Genomic DNA, 25,244 nt, shown 5'->3' with positions numbered 1-25,244 from the left:
CTTTCTTAAAAAGCCCGAGAAAGCACTGTGGTAGTTACTCTGACAGGTTAGCAGCTGAAAGGTAACTTGTTGAGTGCTGTGCAGTGGAACCTTCCAGGCTGATGGAAATGTTCTTTACCTGTGCCACTCCATCCAACAGCCAGTAACCACATAGCTCTTGAAATATGGCTAATGTGTTTTTAAGTTTTAATTAATTAAAATTAAAATTTCAGTAGCCAGTGGTAGCTAATGAGTACTTGATTAGATAGCATAGACCTGTGTCATACTTGAAATACATTTAGATAATCATATTTTTTCTTATTTAAAAACCACAATAATGGTTTTTAGATTAATGGACTCCGGAGTTCCAGCTCTGAGGTGGCCCTGGAAGTTATACCTATGGAGGTGTCATTAGAAACTGTGGCTGTTGAGAGTCATGAGGCTCCTACACCAGGGCAGCTTTTGCCCTTGCTGGTGTGGATTTTGCCTCCTTGCACATGAGCTGTCAGGATAGGACAGTAGCAAGAAACCCCAGAGACTAGGGAAGTTTCGAGCTGCCGGCCAGCTGTGATTCGAGTGCTGGATCTCTCGGAGATGCCAAGTGTGGCCTGTGGTAATCTCGAGAGTCTAAATGTTTAATCTAAGAAGACTTCCTGGCGTTCCTGACACAGTTGACCTTTATTCACTCGGAGTAAAAACAAACAAAATTTGATAAATTGGGCTGAGAAAAGACAGACTACCAAGACTCAATAAAGGTTTAATGCTCCCTCAATTGTTTACAACTATTTAGAAAATAGTTCTATAAAAGATAATATAAAATAAATTAAAAAGTCAGTTTTTACTTAAGCTACCTTACCTTGGTCCTTGACATACTGCATACATACAGTGTAAAGGGGGCCCATAGGCATGGTCATCCCACGAGTATAAGAGCGTGTCTTCCCAGATCTTACGGAGGGAGGTCTGCTCCAAATACCCAATATGAAGTCACCCCCAGTGCTTTGATATTACCTAACTCCGTTTTCTTCACAAGCAACATCACTAGCCAAAATGATCTTCATTTGTTCATTTATTTTATTTATTTGTTTGTTTGATTTCTCTCCCTCTCCAAGTCCCCACCAAAACCCTAAAGACATCGTGTCCTTGATTCTGTTCTGTATTAGAGAGCAAATGTGAGGAGGTAATCCTAGAATATCATAAACTTGGGCTAACTGATCAGAAGCACTCCACACTGTACATTATTTGTGGGGGAATGAGATGCCCATCAATTTAATGTATTAATTCTCCTGGATGTTAGAACTTTGTTTCTTGCTCCCCACTCTCCTCGATTTTTCATTACCACTCTCATATTGTAATTATTTGAGTATCCTGGGTCAAAAGCAAATAAAAAACAGCCCCCAGTTAGGCAGTCATTAAACTACTAGAATATATGCTAAGAATGCAAAGGAATATGCAAAGCTTACTTATGAAATGGAGGTATTTGTTGGAGGCTTTAAATGTGTGTAGTGAAAATACCTTTGTAGGTCTGTAGTTTGAATACATCGTGCACATATGTATGTATTTTATTTTTTTAAATCAGTTTTATTGAGGTGTAATTTATATACTGTAAACTGTACTTATTTTAAAGGTGCAGTTCAATGACTTTTGGCAAATGTAAGGTACAGATGTTTTTGATAGAACAATGAGATACTCCTTTCAGTTCATTGGATTGGTGCAGTTTAGAAATTGGAATGAATAGGAAAGTGTGGACCACCTGGAGCAAGACGAGGCCAACCTTAGATAAAGAAAAGTAGCAAGTGTGCTGAATATAGTTCTTACCTGATACGGAAACCCATATGATCCTGGTTTTTATTGGATATGTGAGCCTCTTGGTATCAGAATTTGTCCCAGTTGTAAAGAAACATAGATTATCACACTGCATATTGTCTGATGGTAGTTGTTAGGGAGATTTTAAAAAATGCAACTTCTGACTTTATGCTTGTGGAAAATAATTTACATTCAATTTATAATAGAATTTTATTGATTGTGTTCTTATTTGGAATAACTGCAGGGAAAATCACCTGGGCCAACACAAGTCAGATACCATTTACTAGAGGTTTAGTTGTAAAAGGAAAGTAATTTCAATTTCAGCACTGACAGCTGTTGAGTGAATGTTCCTGTGATATCCTTCACAGCAGGAAATGATATATTGTAACTTCTGCTCCCCTGATTTCCTACGCACCCAACAAATGCAAACTGCAGGGATTGTGCTTTCTAAATGTCTGAATAGCCTAGCTCGTGTGGACAGACTGTTTTTTTGTGTGTGTGTGTTTTGTATTTTTTTAACATCCAAAGTGGGTAAAATTGTGATTGCAAAAGTGGATATATGGGTGATACACAAAACCTTGGTTTCCTCCTCCTGAAATTGTTTTTCCGTTTGTGCCATGATTACACCTGGCTTTATGTGGAAAGGCCGTATTGGAGCTCTGCATTCTTTCATAGAATGATGTAGGAGATTGCATCTCATTTGAAAGATGTATTAGTTTACTTTTTAATGCTCCAAATAGATATGTTTCCTTTATGCAGAGATCAGTTTTGGTTACTTGTGATACTTTCTTCACTGCTTTTTTTATTTTATTTTATACTAGTTTTTAAGATATGATAAACTATAGCCTGCCACATAGAAAGGAGTAAATAGTTTTAACCTCCTTAGGTTCAAGAGTACTGGGAAATTCTTGACAAAGAAGGGAAATATGTTTTATATGTTACTGTTTGGGAGCCTCAGAATCTGTTGCTCTGGTGGGTGGCAGAGTGACACTCCCCAAGAATGGGAGAGGAATTCCTTCCAGTCTGGCTCAGGGTCTTGCTGTCATCCACAGTCCTGTCCCACCTATCATGGCTTCTTGCAAATGACAGAGGAGTGGACGATTGCAATTAGGTGTTGAGGCAGGCCAAGCTGCCCCAAAGATTCCCAAATAGAAATGTGTCACAGCTTTATTTTCCCCCAAAGAAACGATTCAGTTTACCTCCAAACTAATAAGAATTCAAGATTGCTTCCCTAATAGTATACATGGCAAACTGTGGCTCAAGTTTAAAACTTGATTCCCAAGTAAAATGCTGTGAAAATAAGCATATTTGCAGTAGACTTGAGGCACTTTCTTTAGTGGTTCAATTGCAGCTTATATTCTGCTTTCAACTAGCAGAGCCTGATCGTAACTTGGCAAACAGAAGTCAGGTGGTCAGTTGGCTCTTCTACAGATATACCTCGTCCTTGAGAATCATGTGATTGTCTTGTGTCATTATGTCCTCTTCCCTGTACAGCAGTGCTGTTCCGTAGAAACATAATGAGAACCACCAATGTGGGCCACGTATGTAATTTTAAATTATTTAAGTAAATTAATTTTAATCTTATTTAACTTCTTTCCCAAAGATCACTTTAAGATGTAATTGATATGAAAAAATCATTAACGAAATGTTGTACATTATTTTTTTTTCATCCTAAGTCTTGGAAATCCAGTGCATGCTTTACATATATTGAATATCTGAATTCAGACTAAGCTATGTTTCAGGTGCTCAGTGGTCACATTTGGCTAGTGGCTGCTGTATTGGACAGTGCAGCTCTACAAAATGGGCTTCCATTGAAATGGAGATGGAAATGGAGATTGAAATATTTGATGTTGAATGTTTGTACTTTGGAAACTTCCTGAGAGTATAAGTGTGGATAAAACCTTTCCGGTCATCAGGTTATTCAGGGACACCTAAATCCTCCAACTTCAAGATTAAATATTTTATGTGATAGTATAAAGAAAGTAAGTAGGACAGAAATACATTTCTCCCATAATATTCAAGGAAAGAAACTGGTAAATGTTAAGAATAAAGAAAAACAACCAAACCTTTAAATGCAATAAATTTAGGCTCAGGTGATGATGATGATTGCAATTTGAGTGAAAAATACTGTAAAAAAATACTCTTTTATGGACATCTGCTTTGGTCCCGGAGACAACCCTTTGAGGGAGGTTCTAATCCCTGTTTGCCAGTGAGCACACTGGAAAAGATTTAGAGGTTTCTGCCAAGTCACACAGTGAGTGTGCCAACCCCTGACCAGTGGATTCTGAAACCTGTGCTCTCAATCACTGTCTGACTTCCTTATTCTGCCTTGCCTCCAGGATTGCCTTGGGTCACTTGGACTTGGAAAAAAATTATGCAAATGAAGAACAGTTACCGCTGACTCCTAAACTGTTGCAATTATCCCTGTGCTCCTTGCTTATTTCCTCACATTTTCCTCAGTGGTCAGAAAAGGAGATGATTGGGGAAGTAATCACCCTTGAAACGCTGACCCATGCCCTCTCATTTCTCAGTTACACCCTGTGGCATTTATGTTTCTGTAGTGGAGCTCGGGCTACCACTCTCCAGCCCAGGTGTGATGATCCATCTGCTGAGGATCAGTGCCACAGCATGAAAAGGTTATTATTTTTTCTTAACCAGCTAATCTTGCTGTGAGACCCACAAATCCACCTTCTCATGATTTCTTCCCTTTGTTTTGAATTCTCAGTTGCTCAAAAACAATTCCCTGCCGAGTACCTAAGTGCTCCTATTGATATTGTGGTGCATTGAACAGGACTTAAATTTCCGTCGTTTCTGCAAAGACCAGGAGTAGCTCTGCCTTTCCCTTGTGATCCACAGATCAAACGTGTGCAGATATATCTGTTTCAGATTTACCTGTTCAGATGGCCACTGTGTTTTTATTCTGTAAATTAGATGTTTGTGTTGTAATGTTTGGGGAAAATTCTGGTTCCCTGGGCCTGTGATGAATTACACTTTCCTGTCTCAGTTATCCCTCAGCCTCCTCACCCCTTTGGATTGATTTGATTGGATTTCAAATAGGATCGTTTTAATTTGATTACATAAATATGTTATGGATATTTTGAAAGTCTTCTTTTCCTTTTGGTTTTTAATACTATATTGAAGCTGTTAGCCTTATCATTTTCTGTTTACTGTTATTTATTTTGCTGTATTTGAAACCTAGTTGTGCTTACCTCTTACTGTTTAATGAGCAAGATAATCTGGGAGAAAAAAGTTCCTCAGATGTGGCTGAGTTTTAATTAAGTTGCATGTAAGTTTATTGAACAAATGCTGCAGTAAGAAGATGCTTTTATATGTTCTGTGTATTCCTAGCTCTCTCGGCGTAGGTTAGATAACTTAGGACCAGCTCCTCAAAACAAAAACATAATCAAGGACAAAGACTGAATTACTTCAGTGTCAGCACAGGGTTCATTATCCACAACTGCACAGTTCTGTTTTCTTAGAGACTGCTATTACGCATACATTTACGTCTTTAAAGGCTTTAAACTTGACAAAGCCTCAAATTTTTATTAAAATGGCAGCTTAGCACTAGTTATTGCAAAAGGAGATAGGATTTAAAGTTTGCATTTTATCTTACTGTTTTGTGTTTTTTTTGTTTTGTTTACAAATCTGGCTTTCAGGACCTACGTATCCAATTTCAGAGTTCTCCCATTGCTGCTGCTTGTTTTTGTGATTTGTTTTTTTATGCCATCTATCCCAACTTCTTCATCTATACACTGTGCTTTAGAAATTTCCTTGGTTTTCCTTCTCTCTTTCTGCCTATCTGATATGTGCTAACTCTTCAGATTCTGAGAAAAATAGTCTGTTTTTATTATTCCAAAATGCCATCTCCTTATCACAGGCTTATGTTTACACCCCTACAACAACCTTAATAAACTCAAACCACTTACTTTTATGAACCTGGTCAAAATTTAAGAACGTTTAATGCCTATGAAATTGTTAAACTACAATGATAAAAATACTAAAACAAGCAGGCCTTTGACTTTTATGTGATCATCACATCCTACTTCCAAGCCTTCAAATTCAAGTCATTTTCTGACTGTAATCTCCTGCTTTTCCACTTTACTCCCAGCCTCTCATTCTCACTGATTGTCATCTTATTTCAGCCTTCCCAGCTCGTCCCCCAAGTCACCTCTCCTTTCTGGCTAAACAGGCTTCTCTATTCAGTCTAGTCTCTGGTGTCAGTCATTCCAAAGCATTCTAATAACAGTCTAGAATCCTGTAGCCTGTAGCTTTCTAAAGCTTGTAACTCTATTCAGTGCCATTTCATTGTTTAAGAACCTAATGCTGCACATTGCTCTGTCCTCCCCCCACCCTTCTTTTAGAAGCGACCTTATTCTCTGGGCTCGGGGACATTAGAACATGTGGTGGCACTCCTCACATGTACTTCTGCATCATCTCTGGATTCTTCACTACTCTGTGACTCTTCCTTGGTTACAGAGGTGCTTAATGATTGTATGCTGAGCGATTCAGGAGTCAAACAGGGACGCCTGAATACATTTTGGTTGGTTTTGTTGTTTTCTTGGTAATTAGAATCTGTTATATCCAGATAAGGACAGCAACTGGGGAAAAGTCTGTTATAGAGAGTCTGACATTCTGATGACTTTTATCCTGGGTTTTATGCATTTACAGCATTGTTTGGGTAGTGAAGGTGTTAATTTTACTGGTACAGTGTAATAATTATTACCTTTTAGCAAAAGTACATTATAATAATTACAGCCTAGTCTCTTCAGAGAGAACCCTAATGTAATTGACTATTCACTGAACACATCTTTATTTTCACTACTTTTCTGGCTTTTTGGTAACTTGAGAAAACTCTGTGAAACACTCACCTTTGGTGCCTTTCACCTGATTATCTGGCAAATAAAAGACAAATTATGCATAGAGAATTATGCATATATCACTGCAGTCCTTTACCACTGTATTTATGGATGAACAGACTGATGCATAGTTTGACTTGTCTTTTTTTTACTTATAGCCAATTAGTGGCTAAACTAAGAATTAAATTCATATCTTGATTTTTTTTTTAGGCTTCTCTGATTATTACTCTGTATATTTGGCAAAATAGTGATTAATGACATCATTGGATTTTTGTGGCCCGTTAAAATATGTTGGCCTGCTGTATTGAAAAAATGGAACTTGTGATACATCTCAATTTATTCTTTTCTGAAAGGTTAGAGGCAGGAAAACTTATACCTCCTGAATCCCTCTTTTTAAAAAACTGTACACAAGTGACAATGGATGTTTCTCAAAATAACATTATTTGAAATGGACAGAAAACAGTATTTTCTGCTGGTCTTACATGTGTTTATATATATATATATATGTATATATATTTGTATCTATCTCTCTATCTCTTGAACCAAGTAGAAATGATTTTGCTGTTAAAAATTACTATTTCCGTGTTTCCCCAATATAAGAAATGCTCATTCATAAAATTGATTTTTTTTAAATCATGAAAATAAGACTGTATTTTGACAGTTCATTGATGTAGCAGCTGCATTCATGCGGGAGAAGTGTGATGTAAAGCTGACACTGAGCTCTGCTTGTGGTAGGAAGTGCCTCACCCCCTGGGTACCTGTAAGGAGTCTCATTTAGTAACATCCCTTGGCACCTCTGAGTAAAAGCCAAAGATCCAGTTTCGTGAGCTAATGTGAATTGTTCTTAAGGATTTTTATTCTTTTATGGCAGCATTACTTGTTCCTTCCTCCCACCTACCCCCACCTTGATTGCCTTTCTTTCTTCATCTGTGGGCACTACTTTATTTAGGATCTCACCTTCTCTTGTCTGGAGTATTGTGGTATTCTGCCAACTGATTTTCTATTGCCCTTTCCAGTCGTTCCTCCATTCTGCTTGCTTTCTCAAATGTAAACTTGATTATGTGACTTCTCGCCTGAAAAATCTTTTCATGGTTCTTTAGTATTGGATACAATGTTTTCCATGACCTGTCTTTGTATGTTATATCCAAAAATTCCCCCCACCTAAGCCTCATCTATCCATAGCTAGTTCAAAGATGTATGAAATAGCAGTGACGTACCAACTCTTCTGACCAAAACATAAGTTATCCCTTCTGGTCATAAGTAGAGGAGAAGTCTATTTCCTAATTCTGAAGCTTAACATCTTCATCTCTGTCATTTTCCTTCCCATGGGCTCCATGCTTGTCCTCACTGGGTTGGCTGATGGCCATTTTCCTGTCTATTAATAATAATTTTAGAAATATGATGTCTATATAGTTTCCTTATATCCTCTCGGTAGTTATTTATACACATTAAAGTCTTTGCACTAATCATTGCTACCATTCTGTTTCTTTTTTACTTTTTCCCCTTGGAATTTAGCCCTTTTGCCTATTCTATCGAAGTATGGAGGAATAGGATTTACACTACCATTCAGGCAAATGTGTGGGTCCTTTTTATACATCTCCTCTTTGTACTTAGTATACTACATTAATCTGGGCTGAGAGAAGCTTCCTTGTGCTCACCACTGGCACTATTTACTCAATAACTATAGTCATGTTCATACATCGTTTTACCATTTTTAGAGGACTTTTGTATTTCTTAATCAGTTGATCTGAACAGTCCTGTTAGAGGATTACACTCACTTTATAGACTACGAGGCTGAAGGTCATATGGGTCATTGGAGTGGCCCCATACCTCCCAACTGGGTGGGGGTTCCTCTGTAGGATTGCGCTCCTTCCCCCCCCCCCCCCCCCCCCCCCGCCCCTTCCAGCCTGTTTTCTCTGTACTCATTGGTCAAGGCTGCCATGGCTCTGTGTACTGGAATATGATTCACTGATTTTAATTAGTACTTTGAATATATTATTTCACTTGATTACCAGCATTCCTGGCAGTGGGCATGCCTGGCATTATTAATGCCATTTTACAGATGAGGTTAATGCAAAACAGGACGGTCAAGAGACTCACCCCGGTTTGCCAGCTAGTGACTTAGAAAACAAAAACCAGGGCAGGTCTTCGGACACCGAGCCCATTGCTGTTTCCATTGGCCATGCTGCCTCTTTGCTCCACTGTAAGATATATTGGAAACTGAAACACATTTTTATTTTTGGGATTTCATTGACACAATTATCTGGTTTTGCTCTATACTAAAGGGGGTCCTAATAGATCATGACAGGAGATTGGACATTGGGTGGTGGGCACACAGTGCAATATACAGATCTTGTAACATAGAAACCCACACCTGAAACCTATGTGTTCATGTTGACTGACCAATGTCACCCCAATAAATTTAATTAAATGGCAACTGTTGATTTAACTAAGCATGAGTTTTATATGCCATGGAACCTCTGTGATGAAAGGAATGGTTATAATTTAATGATACATTATCAGAAACTTGTTACTTAAGGGAGAAATATACCAGAGGCAGGAAGATGTGTTTCAGGTAAGGGATCATTCTGTATCACTCCTTGGCATTCCACTCATCTTTCTCTCTGTAATTTTCAGGCCATTCTTAGCCTGTGGAAGGACGATAGGGAGGGGAAATCTACACTCCTAATAGTCTCCTAGCCAGTGGCTGCAGCATCCCCAGCAGTACTGTAGTTTTGCTTCATCATTCATTCCCATTGTTTAGTCAGTACAATTGATTGATTGTAGGAACAGCAGCCTTTCTACAGAGCCTCTTGAGTGTCTATATTTATATTGTTCAGCAGCAAGAATCTTTACTGACCTGGTAGAATGTGGAGGACACAATGATGCTTTACTCCAGGTTTCCCCTTACTGGTGGAGTCTGCATAGATCATGGTCTGATTGCGGTTTTCTATGTAAGCCAGCAGCTGGTTTTCTCTGTGTCAGTGTCTGAATGTCCGCATCTGAGTCACCGTTTATGGAGTTAGGCATGGGTGTGGTGCTTTGTAAGGACATAAAAAATTACAAAAGTATATACATAACAAGTTAAAAATCCTAATTTATGAATAATATTACAGGGAATTGTGTTATGGTATGTGAAGAGGTAGGGAATTGGGAGTCAAAAGGTCTGAGTTCCTTACTGCACTGCGGGCTTGCTTTCTGATCTAACAAGTTTCCAACTCCTGAGCTTCCATTTCCTCATTTGTCCAATGTAAAATAAAAATGCTCTGTCAGGGCTGTGAGGATGTTATTTACAGGATATAGATAACTCTGCATATCTAAAATGTCATATAGAATGTTATTTATTTTAGTAAACAGTGATTACTATATGTCAGGTCTTTTTAAATAATTTTTTAAAATTTTTCAATTATAGTTGACATAACAATACTATGTTATACACATAGTGATTAGACATTTACATACCTCATGAAGCGATCGCCCCGATAAGTCTAGTACCCATCTGACACCATACATAATTACTGCAGTGTTACTGACGATATTCCCTATGTGGTACTTGATGGAAAGTTATTTCGATTCAGACCTCCTGTCAACACTGCAAAGCAGGCATTATTATCTCCATTCGACAGATAAGGAACCAGGGATACAGAGTGTCTAAGGAATTGGCTGAGGGACTTACCACTAGTGCATAGTCCTGATTTAAGCCCTAGTTTCTCCTTTGCTGTGCTGACTGCTGTTAATTAAGGATCAGCAGTCGAGGTTTGAACTTTAACAATTTGCATTATGCTTCTAAGAATGGAAGTGACATGCTAGACTAGACATGAGGGAGAGCCAGACTGTCACTATAGTTTTGCACTGTTTTAGGGAAGTTACTACTTAAATGGATTCTACTAAATGCCTTTAAAACACTTAGCTATGTTTCTGCTAAGATTTATGTATAAAATGTTTTCTCATTCTGACTTAACTTCTGCATAAAAAATTCCCTTTGATGTGATCTAAAATGTCTTACAAATCTTATCTTAATAATTTTTCTTTTTCCCCCTTAGTCATTCCTACACTGGTCAAGATTACAGTACACTGGGCAGTGCTGGGAAGATTTCTTTGGATCAGATTGACTCGGTAAGCATCACATCCTTTTAAATTTAGATCTTTGTCAGTGGAGGAAGCACGGATTTTCTTCAACCAAAGATGATTTTGGGGTCAGAATATTGGGAGAGAATATTATTCCTCTGTCTGCCAATCATTTTAAAAGAAATCCCATTTGCTATAAAAAAATGTTTAAAATCATAAAAATATGATAATTAATCAGAAAATTATTTGTATTCTGATGAAAACAGGATTTAATTAGTGTAATGGGGAATTCTTTTATAGCTAAGTGGCATTCATGTATTTATATTTAAATAACATGTGCATTTAGAAAAGAAGAAATGGAAAATACTAAATGTATCTGTTTGCTAGGCTGTAACAAAATAACACAGACTGGGTGTGTTAAACAACAGAAATTTATTTTCTCCTAGTTCTGGAGGCTAGAATTCCAAGATCAAGGTGTTAGCACATTTGATTTCTTGTGGGGCTCTTCTCACTGTGTTACCACATAGTCTTTCCACTGTGCACCCATCCCTGCTGTCTCTTCCTCTTCTTAGGAATTAGACCAGGGCCCCACCCCCATGATCCCATTTAACTTTACTTTTTTAAAGGCCCCAAATCCAAATACAGTCACGTTCTGAGGTACTGGGGGTTAAGACTTTACCATGAATTTCGGGAAGATGAAATTTTTCTGTAACACTAAGTATAGGCTCCCATCCTTGGGTTGCCACTAGATTACTGGCCAGCTCATTACAACTCCACTTTGTGGTTCCATTGTAGAATGAAAGAGTAGCATACTTTACTATATAGTCTGTAGGATTTCTCTTTAACACATAATTGATTTTCCACTTTATACAAAAAAAACTGGAAAATAAACCAGCCATAAGTTATGATCAATACTGGTGGTTAATATGTCTAGACATAACAATAGGATTGCCCACCTTATACAGCTGATTTGAAATCTCTAACACAGGGGTCCTCAAACTACGGCCCGCGGGCCACATGCAAATACAAATATTGTATTTGTTTCCGTTTTGTTTTTTTACTTCAAAATAAGATATGTGCAGTGTGCATAGGAGTTTGTTCATAGTTTTTTTTTAAACTATAGTCCGGCCCTCCAATGGTCTGAGGGACAGTGAACTGGCCCCCTGTTTAAAAAGTTTGAGGACCCCTGCTCTAACACTTCCTCCTGCCTAATGATTGTGTTTATGTTATGAGAATGGTTAGAAGTTAATTCTATTTCTAATTCTATCATATTCATTCAAGCAAATGTGAAATTGGTTGGATACTGTAGGAAGATACAGAAATATAGTCATTAATTCACTTAGTGAGTATATATTGAGCCCATCAGTTAGATACCAGCCACTGTGATGTGGATACAGAGGTGAATAAAACAAGAATAACCTATTCCTTCATTGACCTTACTTGAGAGAGATAGACAACATATAATAAAAGGCCGATATACAAATTGTCCCCTCGGGAGTTCGACCGACTGGGAGTTCGACCGCTTGCTATGACATGCACTGACCACCGGGAGTGGCACGAAACTAAGAAAGGCCCCTGCTGGCAGCCAGCAGCTGGGGAAGGAGTGCCCCAGCCAGCAGCCAGAAGGCCCCAATTGGCCCTGATCGCCAGCCAGGCCTAGGGACCATACTCATGCATAAATTTCATGCACCGGGCCTCTAGTAGTAAATAATAAGTAAGCAATATCATGATAAATTACATTAAGTGCTGTGATGGTCATTTCATAGCACATAGGGTGTGTGACAGATCCTATGCTGGGTGATAGATACACCCTTATCTGGATCTCTTCCTAACTCACGTCATTAGCACAGCCCTCAATGTTCTTCATGTCTTTTCTAAATGTTTCCTTAAGATTTCTAACTGAAGTCTGGCTCCCTCAATGACACTATTTGCCCTCTAGCCTCTTTCAAGTAGAAGCTGCTTTTTTCTCCCCACACTCTACATTAGGTTATGGGATGTGTCTTCCTTGGTCCACATCACCACTTCCAAACTGTTTCTCTGCCTCCATTGTCAGAACTCCAACTCCTTTCAAGCCCTGTGATCCTATTGTACCACCTTGTTACTTACTGTTCTTGGCCTCCACAACACCCATGTTGGTAATTCACCCTGTACCCTGGCCTTATAATCCCTTGTCTGCTTAATATCCACAATCATTTCTCTGTGCCACTTTGGCCCAACCTAGATGACCTCAGCTTTTCCATTTCCATTTTTGGATTACTGCCAAAATCTCTTAAACATCCTTCCTGCCTCTGTACAGTCTGTTCACTATGTAACAGCCAGAGTTCTCTTTGTTTATCAGGTCATGTCAGTCTTCTGGTCGCAACCCTCTGTTGTGTTTCACCACATTTAGACTACCATCCAAACTCATGATTATGGCCTGTAAAGCCGTATGTTCTTATCATTTCAATTTCATCGTCTCCATTCTGGCTCACTCACTGTGCTCTGGCCATAGGGACCTCTTTGCTCGTTCTTGAGCAACCAAGATCATTCCTTCTCAGGACCTTTGCTTGCGTGTCCTTCACTGGAACAGTATTCTTGGATCTTTCTTGGACTGGAATCCTACTTACGCTGTACGTCTTAGCTGCAATGCCATCTCCTCGGAGGGGCTTCTCTGGCCACTCAAGTTGAAATACTTATTCCTCTCCCATTTACATTTGACTTCATTATTCTACTTTATTTCTAGTGCTTTTGGAATCAGATATTATCTTTTTTAAAAAAATTTATGTCTGTTTATTGCCTATCTCCTCCCATTAGACTATAGCTTCTTTAATGATAGGGTGTTTGGTTCATTGCTGGTTGACCAGGACTGTACACACGGTAGTTTTCAATAGATATTTGGTGATTAAATAAGTAATCAAGGAATTGTGCCACAAGCTGTTGAAGTTGTACTGGGTCTTGCCACATGGCTTAGTTTGGGCTAGATAGCATGGGGAGTGCCAAGACTATACCAGACAGGGTTGGTGGAGTGAGAAAAGTGAGAAGGTACAAAACATGACTTGTGATCATGGGATAACCCAGCTAGCTGGAGCAAAGTGTTCATGATGGTATAGTATCAGACTGGGCCTTCTAACCCCTCCCTGTCACAGTGCTTCCATGGCACTTGATTTATGCCCTTGTTGGAGTCCTTATTATGTAATTTATTATATGAGTTTAACATATATAACATTGAATGTAATAGTGACTGTTTCTTTTTTTAACTGAATTACAGGGAGATTTATGTTTTATTCACCTTCTTGTTACCTAAAACATCCAATAAATGTTTGTTTTGTAACATATAGTTGAAAAGTAGTTCATTATAGACGTTGAGGGAATCTTGCATGTTCGAACTAAGGATGTTGAATATTCATTGAACTAGAACAATAGTTAAGAAAAATAATTTTGTAATAGTATGAAGGAACACAGAAATCTTTCCAGTAGTGCTGCCAAGGGAGGATAGAGACCTGACTGAACTAGGGATGGAAAATTCAGTTGTTACTATGAAAGGACAAAGAAACTGGTGGCCACTAGAGGGAGCAGCAACCTCAAGCAAAGTGAGACCTGCTCCTGTTTACAGGTAAAGTTGAGCTTGCCAAGGAATACATGAGGGGGTGAGAATTTGTCTTGAGAGGAGGCTATTTGAGGAAGTCAGAGAGAATGCAGTTAAGACCATAAATGAAAAAGTTGAATTGAAAGTGGGCAATGATAGTTTATGTTTGACCCAAAGACCTATAATTTTCTTCTTTTAACTGTTGATTTCTTTAACACTTTTTTTTTTTTTTTTTTTTTTAGGATTTCTTTTGAGAACCATTTCTCTTATTTTTGTGTGTTACTTTGTATTTGGGTTATTTTAAAAGTTCATCTGTGATTCAGCCACTGTACTTTTGAACATTTTTACTTCTGGAAATCTTATGTTCACACAAAAACCTGTACATTCATTTTATTTGAAATAGCCCCAAACAGTATGAAATAGCCCAAGTGTCCTTCAGCAAGTGAAAGGTTAAACAAATTGTGGTTCATCCATACCGTGGAATATTACTCATCAATAAAAAAGGAACAAGCTACTGATATCTGCAGCAATTAAGATGAATTTTGTGGGAATTATGCTGAATAAAAAAAACCTAATCCCCAAACATTACATACTATCTGATTCTGTTTATATAACACACCTGAAATGACAAAATCATAGGGCTAGAGAACAGATTCATAGTTGCCCAGGTTGAGAGGATAGGGAGGGTGCAGAAGGTCCGTGGGTTGGTTATAAAAGGGAAGTACGAAGGATCCTTGTGGTGATAGAACTGTTTTGCACCTTGACTGTGATGGTGGATGCAGGAACCTGCATGTGATAAAATTACGTAAAGCTACATAAATATAGAAATGGGCACATAAGTGCAACTGAGGAAATCTAAGACTGGTGGATTATTAAAATGTCAGCATCTTGGATGAGATAATATACTATAGTTTTGCAAGCTATTACTTCTGGGGGAAACTAGTCATCTGATATCTCTTTGTATTATTTCTTACAACTGCTTGTGAATCTATAGTTTCTCAAATGAAAAAAATTAATTTAAAATTTTTAAATAAATAGATGAAATACATTTTTGTAATATATTTTATTTAACCCCCAAAGCAGAATATTTATAATTTCAACATGTAATCAATATAAAATATTAATAAGAAAGTTCATCTGTAATCTCAGTAAGATAGTAATCCTTATCATTTTTGTTTTTACACCAATTAGACTGAATTTGCTAATTAGATTGAATTTGCAACAAATATTGTGAGTGACTTGGTAAGTCTTTCATATAACCAAAAACTCTTTTTCTCTTGTAGCTTTGTACCAAATCCTTCCCACCGTGCATGCGCCAGTTACACAAAGCTTTGCGGGACACTCACCATCTCCGCCACGGGGGCCGCATGCAGTATGGCCTCTTCCTGAAGGGCATTGGCTTAACGCTGGAGCAGGCACTGCAGTTCTGGAAGCAAGAATTTATCAGAGGAAAGATGGATCCAGACAAGGTAATTTTGAAAAACCAGAGCAGTAACTGGAATTTTACTTTGGTTTGAAACTAAAAGGTGTGATTTTCAATATGCCCCTGAAATGTAGTTGACAGTTCTAAAAGATAAACATGTCTATAGTTACTGTTAGGTAAAAAGAAACTCATGTACTAATGTAATAGATACTAAACAAAAGATTGGGAGAGTTAAGTTAATTCCAAGGGGAAGGTTAAAACAGCAGGGCCAGGTATAAACTGATGCTTAAATGAAGAGTCTTCTCCTCTGTGGGTATACTGCCAGCAGCTGTGGCAATTTCTCTCTGAGTTATATTTCTGTGGGAATGTATATATCCATGTAATATACAAATGTACGTGTGTGCGTGTGCAGCTGAGTCAGCTCTGATTCCTGGCCACCCTGCGAATGAGTGATGTCCACAGTGTCTTGTCCTCAGTCTTTAAGTCATTGTTCTGTTTTCCATATTTGTTGACATATCCTTGTTCGGAGTATAACAGACGGATTCCGTGTCTGTGGGTTGAAATAATTCTCTTGGTATCCCAGCCACCCCTGGTGGTTTGTTTCTTCCCAATACTTTGAAGGCAGCTTTCACTTCACTTTCTAGAATTACAGGTTCATCCTCCTAGGACTCTTCTTCCAAGGTTCCCGCCATCCCTTTGTCTGTTCTGTATAGATTTTCAGCATATTGTTTCCACCTTCCCTTCACTTTCTCCTGGTCAGATAATGTGCTTCTTTGTCTGCTTGCAGTTCTTGAATCTTCTGGTAGCAGTTTCTGCTTTTCCATCGTCATTGTTCTCTTCTCTCTCCTTATATTGACATTGTAATGATTCTCTTTATTTCTACATGATCATTTTTAAAAAGTGAGTTCAGGAGTTCAGGATTCTAACCTTGGCTTTGTCACCTTTTACTTTTGCCTCTGGTCTTGCCTCTAACAATTTTTAGTGTTTCTTCTGTCATCCATCTCAATTTGTCTTTCCTTCTTACTTCTGAATTTTTATTTTTATTTTTTTGCATTCTTCTTCCATAATATTTCTAGTTTCAGTTCCTCTGGTTCTTGGTCAGTTAAGTGTCACAGTGCAACCTGCTTTTACGTGGGCTTTAAAGCCATCAGGAATGTTAACGTTATATTTTGGCGCTACGATTCCTTTGGTGCTGTTCTTCAGCTTGACTCTGATGTTTGATGCTAACAGTTCATGGTCAGTACACAACCTGCTCCTGCTCTCGTTTGCAGAGCGAGCACAGCTTCTCCATCTCCTGCTTCCAGGCACACAGTCTGTTGGATTTCTGCATTGGCCGCCTGGTGATGTCCATGTGGACAGTTGCTTGGTCACTTGTTTGAAGCATGTGTTTAGAGTCGACAAGTTGCTAGCTTCGCCCAAATCCATGAGCCACTCACCTGCTTTATTTCTGACCCCTAGTTCAAGTTTTTTTGTTTTTTTTTTTTTAAATATATTTCATTGATTTTTTACAGAGAGGAAGGGAGAGAGATAGAGAGTTAGAAACATCGATGAGAGAGAAACATCGATCAGCTGCCTCCTGCACATTTCCTATTGGGGATATGCCCATAACCAACGTACATGCCCTTGACCGGAATCGAACCTGGGACCTTTCAGTCTGCAGGCCGACGCTCTATCCACTGAGCCAAACCAGTTTCGGCTAGTTCAAGTTTTTTAATGACATTTGATTCTGCTTTATTTCCTACTTTTGTGTCTCAGTTTTTATATTTATCAGCATGTCTTGTTTTGGTGTGTGATCAGTTTCTTCTTGGATACATGTGTAAAAGTTTTCCGTTTTTTCTTCTCCAGTCTCTGTAGTTGGAATTTGAAAGATTATTACATTAACAGGTTTTCCTAGAGGTCTGATTACTTACATGCACATGTCATGTCATTCAAGCTGAAAACTATTTAAAATGTTTTCTATTGTATTATGCTAAGTTACATCATGGAGCATTTTTAGGTAAACATTAAAAAACTGCTTTTTTTTTTGTTCATCAGTTTATGTTGTTCATTAGATTCCACATATAAGTGAGATCATGTGATACTTATCTTGCTCTGATTGGAGAGGACAATGGGGGAAAGAGGGGATATATATAATATTTTCAGTAATAAAGATTAAAAAAAAAGAACTGCTTTTAAGTCTATTAATAGTACTCAGATTCCCACTCCTATTCCTTATTTAATAGTGCTAGCTAATAACATTTTATTTTGGAAATATGTTTTTTTATCCCTTCAAAGCCATGACACTGGTACAAAGTAAAATTTTTTATTGTTTATTTCTTAGTTTTCTTCTTCCCAGTAAAGATAAATGATAAAACCAAGAATATTTACCAAGTACATTGTATGACACTGTATTATGTCTTATATTAGTCCCTTAGGGCTAATACAGCATAGACGGGTGCTTTAAACAACAAGAATGTATTTTCTCCAGTTCTGGAGGCTGGAAGTCCAAGGTCATGGTGTGGGCGGATTTGTTTTCTTCTCAAGCCTCTCTCCCCAGCTTCCATCAGCCACCCTCTCGCTGTGTCCTCACCTGGCCTTCTCTCTGCTTTCACTTCCCTGATGTCTTTTCCTCTTATAAGGACACAGTCATAAGGGATTGGAGCCCACCCTTACCACCCTACTTAGCCTTCAGGACCTCTTCAAATGCCGTATCTCCAAATGCGGTCACTTGGTGAGTTAGGGCTTCAACATGTGCATTTCAGCCCATAACATGTCCCTAGCTTTATATATTTTTAAAGTTCAAGATTCTTTTATAACATCTAAAAAGCTCTTATAATTTTTACAGATTTGGTTTAAAAACCGCTTCCATTGATAAATTCTTAATTTATCATTTAATAGGGTCTTCTTTAAACACAATTTTGGGCAATGTTTTTAGACTTCTAATATATATGTTAAAGGTAACATTCTGATTATAGAAAATATGAAAAATACAAAAAAAAGACCTGCCATTTCCCCATTCAGAAATAATTATTGTGAAAATGTTAGCCTTTCCTCTGTAATCTAGATAGCTAGACACCACTATGTCCCCATCTTTTAAAAACTGACATTCTGTTATCATTTCCCTGTGTTGCTGAGTGATTTTTGAAAATATCATTTGGATTAGCTGCATGACAGCACATCCTTTGAAAGTGATTTAATTGGGTCAATCATTCCCCTATATTGGACATATGGCTGTGTCTGTCTGACTCTGCCATCAATGGTATTGCATCGATATCCTGAGCACATAAATCTTTGATTATAGTTCTGATTATGTCCTTTGTATATATTCATCAGGTAATAAAATTACCTGGTGAAAACTGTAGACAGGTTTAAAGTTTTAATGCATGCTAGGAAATGATGGTTCGGGAGGGTTTTAAATTAGACTCTTATCAAGCCATGTATCTTGCTTTGTCATTGGAATTATGTATTATTACTTTAAAATGTTTTCCGATATTTTATTAGGAGTTTGATATATTAAGGAGGTAGGTGTATTAGGGTTTTCCAGAGGAATAGAGCCAATAGAATGGGTGTGTATGAAAAGAGAATTATTATAAGGAATGGCTCCTGTGATTATGGAGGCTGACAAGTCCCAAGGTCTGCAGTCAGCATGCTGGGGACTCAGGAGTGCGCTAGTGTACTCCCAGTTCAAGTGCAGGAGACGTGAGACCAAGGAAGAGCTTGAGCTTGAGTCCGCGAGCAGGGAGAGCCCACAGTCCAGCATAAGGCAGTCGGGCAGGAGTAAGTGCCCTGTTACTCACTGAAGAGTCAGCTTTTTTGTTCTATTGGTATCTTCAAAGAATTGGCTTGGTCCCCCCACCACCAGGGAGGGTGATCTGTCATACCAGTCTCCCAATTCAGATGTCACTGTCATCCAGAATCACCCTCACAGACACACCAGAATAATGTCCGACCATAGTCTAGGCCAGTGATGGCGAACCTATGACACGCAAACTCATTTTTGTGGTTGATTTTTCTTTGTTAAATGGCATTTAAATATATAAAATAAATATCAAAAATATAAGTCTTTGTTTTACTATGGTTGCAAATATCAAAAAATTTCTATATGTGACACGGCACCAGAGTTAAGTTAGGGTTTTTCAAAATGCTGACATGCTGAGCTCAAAAGGTTCGCCATCACTGGTCTAGGCACTCCTGGCCCACTCAAGTTAACACAGAATTAATCATCACAGTACATAAATGTTTATGGACTGTAGTTCTGAAGTGAAAAGAGAGAAGTTGAGTTAGCAATCTAGCTTGGTTTGTTCTGTACACTGAGAGGGGGAAGAGGAAAGTGAGAGGAGGGAAAGCTTGCTCTGAATACAAGCCTTTGATTTGTACACCTTTTCCCTGACCCGCCTTTTTAAGGTGTATCTGTGATGGCCTATGTATAAATGTATTTAGTTATTTAAAAACACACACAATAGTTTATTGATGAAAGAGAGAGAGAGAGAAACATTGATGTGAGACTACAACATCATTTGGCTGCCTTCTGCATGCCCTCTACCTGGGATCGAGCCTACAACCTAGGCATGTGCCCTTGACCAGGAGTCAAACCAGCAAAATCCTGGTGCATGGGACAATGCCCAATCAACTGAGCCATACTGGCCAGGGCAGTATTTAGTTATTTTTAAACCTGTGTATATGAAAATATTTTTTGAATGGGATTTTTATTTTGCATTGTAAAAGTTTTCTTCAAAAATTATTGCAAAAGGAAATCAATAAATAATTTGTACCTTTCTAGATAATATATAGCAATCTATATATTCATTAGCTTATTATTGATTACAGCAAATATATTATTTTGACAAAAAGACTATAAATTATGCATATGATTTATGGTGTCTGTCTAGTGTTCTATTGTTAGAGTCTGTATTTGTAAATACATGTTCATGCTTTTCTCAGTTGCATCTCTTACATATTTTGCAATGAAATATTATAAGTATCTTTTAGTTTATTAAAATATTCTCTTCAGTTTAATAATTGTACCTTTTTGTTAATTCTACATACAATTAAAAATACTCGGAAGAGATGAAGAAAATAGATGGCTTCAGTACTGTTTGTAAAGAGTGATTATGGAGGATGTATATTAGACATTTTTTGTAGAGCTCTAAAACACTTTGGTGTTAAACCTAGGAATGCTTTGGAACAGTTACTGTTGCTGAATAGCTCATTTCCTGACAGTGCAGGAAAAATGTTGTGGTGATAAAGTCAGTTTTAACTGAAGTTCTCCTTTACTATTGTTTCCCAAATGGTCATATATCTGATTTCTTTCTTTTTGTGCTTATGTCCTCATTGTAACTTGCTTTATGCATCTAAGCAAAAATTGTGGGTGCTTAGCCATTAGTTTTGAAGCAACAGAGAAAGGATTAGTACTCCAGCACTTTTTAGATGTAACTTGTCACTGCCACCTTCCCTAGATACATTGTCTAGAACTAAATATCCCTTTTCCCTACCTCCTTTCTAAAAATGAAGTGCCGTTCTTCATGAATCATTTGCCTAATTAGTTTCTGGCTCTTTCTCCCATCTTCCCTTTGCTTCTGTTTGTTGCAGGGATTTATCTGCCTGTTTTTTTTTTTTTTTTTAAATATTTGGAATCCTTTTCTATCTCAGGTTATGCTTACAGTTGGAGGGGAATTTGTTGTCCATATTGTAAAATAATCTAACACTGTATGCATTAGCTTTTGTAACTGTCACCCAGAGTATTAATACTAAAGGAGCATGTCCCTAGATACTTATTAAGGTTAAGCAGCTTTTGTGTTATAGTCTACACATTCTTATTTTCTCTTACAACCATTTTTGAACAGTAATAATGTGATTGTGGAAGCAGCTTAAGGATCTGATGCTCACTATTACTTATCTTTTATTAGGAATTCGATATACTAACTCAGTCCCTCTGTGTATATAAAGAGTAGCCATCTGGCCGAGGCCGGTTTGGCTCGGTGGATAGAGCGTCGGCCTGCGGACTGAAGGGTCCCAGGTTCGATTCCGGTCAAGGGCATGTACCTGGGTTGCGGGCACATCTCCAGTGGGAGATGTGCGGTAGGCAGCTGGTCGATGTTTCTCTCTCATCGATGTTTCTGACTCTCTATCTCTCTCCCTTCCTCTCTGTAAAAAATCAATAAAATATATAAAAAAAAAAAAAAAAAAAAAAAAAAAAAAAAAAGAGTAGCCATCTGTCTGTAAAAGGCTTACTCAGTGTTGTTAGTTTGGGTTATTTTTCTTTTCTTTTGAAACGACTTGTAGACTAGCGTACACACTCCAGTAAGTGGTATTAATAATAGAGAGAGGTGCCACCTTATAGCTTCCAGTTACTTCCTACCAGATTATGCTCTTATAATTTTGGGCACCTATCACTACCTCATATTTATTGCTTATTCATTTATCACCTATATCCTACAATTAGAATAAAAATTATATAAAAACAGGTGTCTTGTCTTTCTTGTTCATCGCGGCATGTTTAGGCATCTGGAATAGTGCCTGAGTCATAGCAGGCACTCATTAATTATTTATTGTGTGAACTAAAGAATAAGTCCCCATAGATATAAATTCATGGAAAATCAGAGAAAATTTTGTCTGTTTTTCCCAAATGCCTTTACATAAATCAATTCTATATAACTGTTTGTTAATGAGCTGTTATTCCATTTATAGTGAACTTGAAACTGAATTAAATCAAGAATTTTAGTAGGACCTGACTTTGCAACAGAAACTATTGATTTTATAAATTGGAAGGGATTTCACATCATGGGCTTGCCAAAGGGGTTGTGGTATAGAAAAGGTTTTCAGAGCAGAGGATAGGGCTTCTATAACTGTTATCAAATTGTAGTATCTTTGTTGCATGTGTGTTTTAGGACTGGATTTTGGACGACTTGAATGCAGGGTCTATGATTTTGTCACTTTGGGTCTCAAGGGCTTAGCACCAGCCCTGACAATTCTTAAATGTTTGCTGAATATGTGGTAAATTCTGCCCAAGCTTTAAAAAGTGGTTTTCAGTATAAGAAAAGAAATCTTTGTTTCTTTGTAGGTAAAGCTGTATTTCTAACAAGTAACTTTAGTAGCTAGCCAACTTTCTTGTCTTCCATGTATTTCTCTAAATCAAAATGTAGGTTGGAAGATAATGTACTATGTAAGAAATGATAACCAGTTATCATCATTATTTTTTTAGTGTCCAGAAATACAGTACATATTCAGTTGCAAATATGTAAATAATACAGTTGTCCAATTACGATTTGTTTTAAAAGTACAAAAATATGCCTATGCTTGTGTGTGCATACACACGCATACATATTCCATCTCCTTTCATTGATCATTCAACAGATTTTTATTGAGTGTTCACCATGGACAGGGCACAGCCCTTCTTTATGAGGGCTTTACAGTCTCCTGGACAAACCAGATAAATAGAAATACACAAATTCAGTATGATAATTGCTGTGGTAGAGGTGCTCACAGGATTCTATAGATCAGAGGAAGGAGTGGTGGGGAAGGAGAATGGCTACTGTGTGGCACTGAATGAGGATGTTATATTTGCCAGTTACAGTTAAGGAGTTAGTCAGAGGAAGAAGTGAAGTGCTATGTTGAGGGAGCAGCATTTTCAGAGGACCTTAGTTGAGAGAGGGTAGCCCATCCTTTCGATGGTGTGAACCTGAGCTGTAAGAATGATAGTGGCTAGAGATGATTCTATAATCATAGTGTTTGGTTTTAACTATTACCAAAGAGATGGATTAGTAGGCCAGGAGGAAGTAGTCTTGCTGGATAGAAACCTGTCCATTGGGATCAGGTCAGCTATATAGGGTCAACTGATAACTGTAATTCACTTAAATAGATGTAATTTCATAACTTTGAATATTTACTACAATTGTGTAGTGAATCTGGGGTGTTATGAAAGTGTACTGAGAAAAGGAAAATAGTATGAACAAAGTTTCCACTTATATTTCCACTTGGTTCAAATTAATTTGGCCTCTATAAATATGGATTTCTGATAATCTGGGCCAATATTGATTTTTAAAAATAAATAAACAGTCCTTTTGATGTAAGACTTTAATTTTTAACCTACTTGTAACAGGGTGAGTTGCGAGGTAGACGTAATTAGAAAACAGTTACAAAACATGGGGAAAAGGAAAGTGTTGTTGAGGTTATGTGGAGTAAGGAAGTTATCAGAGTAGATCGAGTTTCTGAAGATTTCTTGAGGATCATTCTTGAATTAGGATTTGAAGGAAGTGAATGACGTGGATTAGTAGGTAGGTAAGGATGAGAATACTCAGTGAACAGGAATGAGGGGAAAGTAGAGCATCGCTCGCTTTTCCACTCTTTGTGAGTTTTGATTGTTTTCATTCTTAAATCTGTGCTTTCAGGTGTCTTGAATTTTACCTGGTCAGTATATTTGAATATCATTTTTATTTGGATGCATATTGTCCTAGAGTGTAAGGGATTTTAGTATTAAAATATCAGCCATTTGCAAGAGAACATTCTGCTGTTGTGACTGATCTTATAACAAACTAATTGCTTTAGGGTATCTCTTACTCCCAAAATATTTATTTCGTAATATGGTTTTTTTATTGTTAGATATAATTACATATATTGAATATGAGTATTTATGATATATTAAATTTTTTTAAGTAAAGCCTTTTCAATGACCCTTGTCAGTGGGGGTTGGGGATTTTTGAAACTTGCATTTGGGTTGTCAAATAGCATTCTTTGGATTTGTGAGTGATTCTACAAGAAGTATTTGAAGCTTTGAATATATTATTCTTCAAATAATTTCTTAGATTTCTGAAATAAATGCAGCTATGCTTTCTGCAAATAAAATATATTTAATTAATCACAGTACAGTTTTCTGCAAGTGTTTCTTGGTTGTGATTATTTACATGCCAGTGTACCTGAGAAAAAGCCTCACTCTGTGAACATTAATCAAACCTCGGTTTAAAGCATGAAAAAATATACTGCTAAAATATTCGTTCACTTGGAACTTGGATATTAAATCACTTCAGCCACTAGCTTTGTTAAGAATAAATTGAACTGGATAATTCTTCTAATAAATTCAAAGCAATGTGTCCTCTTAATCAGATTGCTCATATTGGTGCTGTTGTGAATGGCTTTGACCTGGCTGTGCTGGATATTAAGCACAACATAGATCATGTACATTTTATGTAGCTGAATTCCTGTCCCTGATGATAGCATACTAAGGTGTACTACATGTTGTTATAATTGGGTCAAGGAACATTTAGCACTATTTAAAAAGCTTATCTCTTGTCCCAGAACCCAGTTTGCATCATGACTTAGAACAGGCCTATGTTGTTAAACATTGACAACCAAAGCATTAAATATTTGGGGGGGGCGGGTGGAGGGAGTGAGTACATGAAGCCTATTTATCACCAGGGTTTCTGTTTCTAAGACCAGTGGTTCTCCCAGGACCTGTACCAGCAGCAGCAGCTTCAGTGGCATCTGGGAATTTGTTTGAAGTGCACACTCTCTGAATCAAACTCTGGGTGTGGAGCCCATAGTTTGGGGTTTAACAAGCCTTCCAGGTGAAACTGAT

The 25,244-nt window shown here is 37.6% G+C and overlaps 1 protein-coding gene across 2 annotated transcripts in view; it reads left to right on the top strand.

The window, feature by feature from the left end:
- Positions 1 to 25,244, top strand: part of PRIM2 (DNA primase subunit 2) — a 282,668-nt gene that overhangs the window by 171,790 nt on the left and 85,634 nt on the right. For both annotated transcript variants that reach the window (XM_070419340.1, XM_070419339.1), the window contains exons 9-10: positions 10,682 to 10,754; positions 15,555 to 15,740. In XM_070419340.1, coding sequence (XP_070275441.1) covers positions 10,682 to 10,754; positions 15,555 to 15,740 — 259 coding nt within the window. The remainder of the gene's footprint in view (positions 1 to 10,681; positions 10,755 to 15,554; positions 15,741 to 25,244) is intronic.

Source organism: Myotis yumanensis, unplaced genomic scaffold, assembly GCF_028538775.1.
Source record: "Myotis yumanensis isolate MYYU_CA2020_CCGP unplaced genomic scaffold, mMyoYum1.0.hap1 SCAF_6, whole genome shotgun sequence".
Taxonomy (NCBI): domain Eukaryota; kingdom Metazoa; phylum Chordata; class Mammalia; order Chiroptera; family Vespertilionidae; genus Myotis; species Myotis yumanensis.
This window is presented reverse-complemented; position numbering and strand designations above follow the sequence as displayed.